Raw genomic sequence first — 7,188 nt, 5'->3', positions numbered from 1 at the left:
TTTAATTCGCTTGTCCCGCCTCAAGCCGGCCGTTTATGCATAAACTCCAGCGTCGAGGGTCAACTTGATTCCCTCTGCAGGGCCAAATATACCACCTTATTTGGTAGCATAAGCCCTGCTCGCTCTTCTACTTGTTATAGCCTGTTGACCTTTTTTTGTCATATTGAACAAGACGTACTCGATTGATCATAATGAATACTACGGCCATGCACTGATACTGACTGCATTCTGGGCGATAACCAGATGATCACAAGATCCTCTACAACGACTGGCCCTATGGAGTCGAAGAGGGCATCATCCACCTGGTAGTGTGGACGAAGTTTACCTTTGAGGACGATCCGGTAGCAGACGATCTCACGCCTCGCGCGCGAAAGGAAATTGACGACTTTGTGGATTCGACCTTTCGCAGCAGGGTTCCTGCAGAGAAGGTATGCATAAATGAAGGAGAGGGTCCGAAGGACACTTCAGGCACACACACACACACACTCTCTCTCTCTCTCTCTCTCTCTCCAATTCCGTCCCCAAGGTAAACTGACATCGTCTCTCTTGGTCCACAGGTCATTTGGTTCCGCAACTGGAAGTCCCTAAAGTCCGTCCATGCTGTTGAGCATTTCCATGTTATGTTGTACCGGCCTGACATGGAATTTGTCCACGAAGTCACAGATGGGGATGTCCCGCTGATAGACAAGGGCCTGGACGAGTGAAGGCATCTGAGTACATACGTCGGGAGTAGCCCTAGTGAGGGATCGATCCCCCGCGATCTTCTATTGAATCTTGCTGTCTTTTTCTATCCCTTGCTCAGGTCTTGTGCCTGCAAAAAAGGACCGGTCTTGCCAGTGTTTGACCATTTTTCTTCTTTTATTAACCAAGATCTAGAACTAGTAACTATATAACTACCGACCATAGACACAATAGAGCTCCGTTAGCATGAGCAGCACTCTACATGTAGAGCCTCGGGAGGGGCAGAAGTAGGCAGTTCAGGAGGCAAAAATCCGCAGTATCAGATATTCAGTTGACTGCGTCATATCGAGCCATAATCCATGCAGCAGAGGCCCTCCGCCAGCCAGCCAACATGGCAGGGAAAAGCAAAGAAAAGGGCCCCGCGATCATCACTTAACTAAATCTTCCCTATGAACCGATTGATGCGGGATGAGGACCAGCACCGGCAACGGCACAAGCACCAGCACCAGCACCACCAACAGCAGCCAGGGCGAGGGAAAGAAAAGGATATTAGCAACGAGTATTCGCAGGCCTACACGCCCCCATCGCCTGGCCTGCGTCGCCGGAGTAAATACATAGCAACCCAAGGTTCCCTTAGGACTCCGTAGCTTGTTATAATTTAATGGTTTTGATCAGAGACAGCGACTTGCAGCGCGGGTCACTTTTGTATGGCGTGCAGGCGGGCGGGAAACCCCTCCGCAGGGTAACTAGTTAGAGCAAAAAGGAGAGCAGAAGAGAAAAGAAAAAAGAAAAAGGAAAAAGAAACGCCCCAAAAGTCCTCCAAGTCCTCCCAAGTCCTCCAACGTCACCGACTCGCTCGCCTCGCCTTGCTCGCTCAACCCTCTTATTCTTCCGACCAGCCCAGGATCCGCGATTCATCCAGCGCAGGGGAAGCGGCAGACACGAGCCTTGTAGTATTTATACGCCCTTCTGGCCATTCTCCCGTTGTTCACTACTACTAGTTAGTTAGTGTTAGCATAGTTAACTAGTTAGTTGGTTGTTCACCACCACCGCTGCGCCGCCGCCGTCGACCGTCCATCCCGCCGCATCCCCCAGCCCAGCTTTGCCTCCTCGACCATCCAGCTGTCAATCCGCAGTTGCAAGAGCCGATCGTGGAAGCACACCGGTAGCCAGCCAGTTCAGAGAGCTTTCCAGGCTGCCGTTTACCTGCTTTGCGGCTACAAATCCGCCCTCCCTCGTTTTCCGGCCGCTCGAACGTCATAACAGCCTAGCTAGTCACAGTCTGTCACGCTTTGATGTCTTACTCGCCCTGAGCTGCTCAGCATACGGACACAACCATCGAGCAGAGAGCACGCATAGCTAGCTAACCAACCGATACCGCTTGTATCTACTGCCAGAGAGCTGTATTCCACCATGTTGCCCAAGCTTCCAATACCGGGGATCAGTTCGCACGGTCATTCACCCTCCAACTCTGTGTCACACCGCCGGACACCAACGAACAACAGTACGTCATGATGACCCTAGAGATGGAGAGCTGGAGAGCTGGAGGGCTGCATAGCACTGCCTCTGCACCCTCTGTTTCTTGTTTGCTGGAACTGTTCGACCTCCGTTTCTTGAACAACGCTAACCCATGGGCTCCCCTCATTTGTTGGAATTAGGCAGCCGTTCGTCAGTAGATGAGTCGAGCAGACCCCCTACCCCGGGAGGGGAGGAAGAGATCGTGGAGCCGGACCAGGGAAACAGTGAGTTTTTGGCCTAGTTTCTGCCGAAGATGTCTTGATTTTGGAAATGAGTCAGGCATCCAGGCGATGGAATGGTTACGATGCTAATGTGCTATGCTATTCTCCCACTGCTTGCAGTACTCTATCACATCATCTCTCAGCTGAGGCCTGGGGCCGATCTGAGCCGAGTTGTACTTCCTACGTTTCTTCTGGAGCCTCGATCAATGTTGGAGAGAATTACAAAGTACGCCTCCTGTCTCCTAGTCATTAAACCATGGTGGTGGTGGATGTGGATTTGGTAGGCCCAATTGCTGACTTCTATAGCTTCATGGCTCATCCCGAGACATTATTACCGATGCCTGAGATTGACGACCCGCTCCAACGGTTCGTGTCCGTGGTTAAATTCTACCTTAGCGGATGGCATATCAAACCTCCGTAAGTCTCCAAATACTTTGACAAACAATTTACTCCTGCTGACAGATCGAAAACAGCGGTGTCAAGAAACCCCTTAATCCTATCCTGGGAGAAACATTCACAGGCTACTGGGAATATCCCGATGGCACCAAGGGCTATTACATTGCTGAACAAACGTCACACCACCCACCCAAATCAAGCTACTTTTTCATGGCACCGGAACATGATATCAGAATCGACGGTACTTTGAAACCGAGAAGCAGATTCTTGGGCAATTCCGCAGCAAGTATGATGGAGGGAATCTCATACATGGAGTTTCTGAACCGAGGAAAGGAGAAAGGCCATGGCGAGCGATAGTAAGTGGCCTCTCCCCCTCCCAATATAACCGTAAAACCTTCTAACTTCTCTTTTCAGCATTATAACCCAGCCAAACATGTATGCTCGTGGAATTCTCTTTGGAAAAATGAAATATGAGCTGGGAGACCACAGCTATGTCAAATGCCCAGAGAACCATTTTGTTGCGGACCTGGAATTCAAAACCAGGGGTTACTTCTCCGGGACATACAATGCCATTGGAGGCACCATCAAAAATGACGAAACCGGCGAGGTGTACTATGAACTGTCAGGTCTCTGGAATGGAGAAATGTTCATAAAGGATGTCACGGTATGTCGACTTCTATCAGATTAGACCAGAACATCTTACTAAAATTCCATGGACAGACTGGACAAAAGGAGCTGCTCTTCAACGCTACACATGCAAAGCACACTCCCCCTCTAACTCGACCCCTTGAAGAACAATCAAGCCGCGAGTCACAAAAGCTGTGGTATAGCACGGTTCAAGCATTGCTAGAGAGGAACCAGGACCTTGCAACCGAAGAAAAGACTAAGATTGAAGACCGGCAGCGAGAAGAAGCCGCTACTCGGGCCAACGAAAACATCGAATGGAGACCCAAGCTTTTCCGCGCCGTTCAAGGAGGCCCCGGAGGATCTGAAGAAGGAAGAGAGAACCTTGACTGGATTATAAATGCTCACATGTAAGCAATCATTCTGAACCAAACCCCTTCCTCTGTATCCGCGTGAGGCTGACATTATCTTAGTGATCCTCATAACCCTTCTAAGGCTGTAGAGCAAATTCTCGCATTTACTGCGATTCTCCCTGGCCAAAAAGTAAACCACGAACTTGATATTCCCCCACAAGCGCCAAAATCAGTAAAACCCAGCCAGGCTCAGGAATCACTTCTTGACCTTGACAGTAATGATGCTGCGCCAGGGAATGCACAGCACAAGCCCCAGCCTTCCGAGGATCTGCTCGGGAATCCCGTTAAGAACCATAATGGAAGTAATAACCCTGCCGGTGTAGGCGCTGGCTCTGGCATGATGGCTCCTCTCCAACCGAGTATGTCAACCAGCAATACAGCACAGCAGAAGCCCACTCCGAACCCCGGGATGGGTGGGCTTTTTGATGCGGAACCTTGAGCGATACCCTCAACTTCCCCTCAACCCCTGTTGTTGGCGATACAATGCGTATCCTCCATCGCCCGCGCGACAACTCATTTCGTCAAACTTAAAAGAATGAGTCTGATTGGCTTCTCCCTTTTCTGGGCTGGAATGGCAATGACATGTTCTGGCCCTTCATCAGTGCTCATACTTTCATCGATGGGTATACTCGATATCAGCGCACTCTTTCGTTACTCCGTTCAGACATGCATTTGACAATGTTTTTTTTTTTTTTGGCTTCCGCTGGATACGCATGATGCTGGTAACTAGGGTAAGGATGCCATTTTTGCGTCCGAGAATTGATTTCCTTCTTCAACCTCAGAGAGCCGGTTTCATTTGCAACTGAATCAACTCGACTAACGACATCATATTGGGCCATTCTTCTCTCCATCTCTCACCTGTTTCCTTTTATATCTCTTGCATTCAGCATTTTCGAAACACCTCTAAGCATGGCTAGGGTATCCAAAAAAGTATTAAAGTGGAACGGAGATTACTTGGATGTAATCGGGAGTTTTTGATGGGCTGAGATTTCCCTTGATCTAGGGCAGATGGACATAAATAAACATATATTACAAACTAGATTATATATTTTGGGGAGTGACGGATATACTTGACATGGCATTAAGATGATCCTCTTAAGTAAAGCAATCTGAAATCTTCATCCATTCATTGTAAAGGCGATAAATCTTGCTTGATTGGAACATAGAGATATGTATTTGCGTTGAAAAAGTGCAACGGGGACAGTTTATAAACGAGCATTTCGCGTCCTTGCGCTATCCCCATATACAATACGGCTGTCCCAGCCCGCTTCATCTGTCCATGATGTTGAAGGAATGGCATCTCTGAGGATCCAACGTCTAGCAATCTCTTTAGCAGCCCCATCACCATCTCTAGACGCATCTATGATAAGCAGACAACCGCATACAAGCCGCTCTAAATCTTTCAGGCATTTCCTGCCATAGAGATTGAGTTCTTCTCTATCCTTAGTTCGAACGTAGGATAAGAATTCAGCCCAGAGTTGCTGGAGAACAATCGCCTCATCGGTGAATGAGTGTGTCCTGGCTACCCTTAGGCCATGAGCCACCCATTTATCCAGAGCATCCAAGCAGTCCGGGCCCTTGCTGCCTTTAACAACTCGCATTAAGTCATCAGCCATGACCTCCGTAGTTCCTTCCCAGATGCTGAGAACGCAAGTATCACGGAAAATCCTGGCAATGTTCAGGATAGGGTCTTCATTTTCAAGATACCCAATCCCACCGAGATTCTCCATGCTTGCTCGCACCCCTTTAATTGCACGGAGCGCAGTTCTTGCCTTTGCCATAGGTGTGAGCAGCCGGAGCAATGCAAGGGTATGATTATTATCCCGAGGCAATATATTTGTTTGTGACGCCATGCAGGAAGAACTGCTGCTTCCCTCAGAGACACCAAGAAGAGCCACAACAAAAAATGTTAGATGCATGCTTGCTGCATATTTGACGTGGTCTCTTGCCAGTGTTCTCACGTATGACGGTGTGTCTTGAAGGAGCCTTCCACTTGTCACTCTTACTTTAGAATAAGCTCGACAGATAGCTAATGATCTCCCCCAATAGCTGACTGATGCGATGCAGTTTCCGGTCCTGGTGATGTTGAGGATAGTTGAGATTTCTTTCACCCCTTGCCCTTCTTTGCCGACAAGGTAGCCTCTCATCCCCTTTATCTCCAATTCCGCAGTAGGGAGTGCTTTTGTGCCAAACTTGTTTTTTAACCTCTGGATGCGAACTCCGTTTAGTTCGCTTTCCCGGGGATCTTTCCCTTTAACTTGCCTTCTTAATGGTGCATAAAAGGCACTGATGGAATTCTCCCCCGTTTTGGCCAGCATAATGGACATGTTTGCATCCGTGGCCGAGGAGAACCATTTAAACCCATCAAGTCGCCAGGGACCCAGTGGCATACCCACTGAATCAACCCCGTCATCCTCCTCCATCTCTTTAGGCGTAAGTTTGCGGGCTACAGTTTCTGTGCCGCGCACGTCACTTCCTCCCGATCGCTCTGTCATCCACTGTCCGCTTGTCCAAGCGATAGCCGGGTCATGACTTGTAAGCCTTTTCAGCGCCTCAGCAAATATCCGGCCATTTTCACTGTCAAGGTGTCTGCTAAGCAGTTTTGCAGCACCATTGGTCATGCTACCTGGACATGTCACCATTGCCGAACTTGCGGTCCAAAGATGACCTTTGATGCCCTTGGACACTCGGGTATTCCACTGTGTACCGTGGCCAGTCAATCCCGGCTCAGGAGCGAGCCCCATGAGGCCTTCTCTAATATTGATGTCTTGAAGTGCACGCCGTCCTTCTCCAGTAACCAGTGGATCCTGTTTATTCTCGATACCAAAAGTAGAGAGTGGTTTCAGGTATGGCTGATTACGTTCAGCCTCAGCAGCAAAATCAAGAACTGGCTTAGATATTACCGGGCTGGAAAATCGAGTAAAGTCTTTCTCCAGGCTCGGTGGCAGGGGGGACGGCAGGTGCAAAGACACGATCCGACGAAGCACTGCATCCTCCTGAATCTGGGGTTGAATTGACGGCTGGACTTGGAAAAACCCTTCCGTCGAGCTTGATGCTTTCATAACTTCAAAATATGACAATTTGATTTCAAAATAGGAGTTATCCTAGTAGTGACGATGTAGAGCTTCATTAACACATCTTTGGCCGTTACCTTTGAAGTGAAAATTACCCCAGATACTTAATATGGGGTAAAGAACTATGTACCGAGGCGGCGGCTTAACCGGGAAAAGCTTGTGAATAGCCATGGTAACTAGTTGTAGTTACATGGTTGGTCACTATGCCACAATAATATATATAACCATGTAGTATCGAAAGTGTGAGCCTGTAAAGAGGTT

At 48.7% G+C, this 7,188-nt stretch overlaps 2 protein-coding genes across 2 annotated transcripts; one reads left to right on the top strand and one right to left on the bottom strand.

Moving 5' to 3' along the window:
- Positions 1-2,676: 2,676 nt before the first annotated feature.
- Positions 2,677-4,292, top strand: TRV_00660 (uncharacterized protein; the record flags this gene model as incomplete). Its single annotated transcript, XM_003025132.1, has 5 exons — positions 2,677-2,837; positions 2,894-3,172; positions 3,231-3,480; positions 3,510-3,850; positions 3,914-4,292. 5 exons carry the CDS (start codon positions 2,677-2,679, stop codon positions 4,290-4,292), a joined length of 1,410 nt encoding a protein of 469 aa, XP_003025178.1.
- A 766-nt stretch (positions 4,293-5,058) lies between these two features.
- On the bottom strand, positions 5,059-6,915 carry TRV_00659 (acyl-CoA dehydrogenase, putative; the record flags this gene model as incomplete). Its single annotated transcript, XM_003025131.1, has 1 exon — positions 5,059-6,915. The coding sequence occupies one exon, from the start codon at positions 6,913-6,915 to the stop codon at positions 5,059-5,061; it is 1,857 nt and encodes a 618-aa protein (XP_003025177.1).
- Positions 6,916-7,188: the final 273 nt, after the last annotated feature.

Source organism: Trichophyton verrucosum (assembly GCF_000151505.1).
Source record: "Trichophyton verrucosum HKI 0517 chromosome Unknown contig00063_1.f1.exp, whole genome shotgun sequence".
Lineage (NCBI taxonomy): Eukaryota > Fungi > Ascomycota > Eurotiomycetes > Onygenales > Arthrodermataceae > Trichophyton > Trichophyton verrucosum.
The sequence above is the reverse complement of the archived record's forward strand: the minus strand, read 5'-3'. Positions and strand labels throughout refer to the sequence as shown.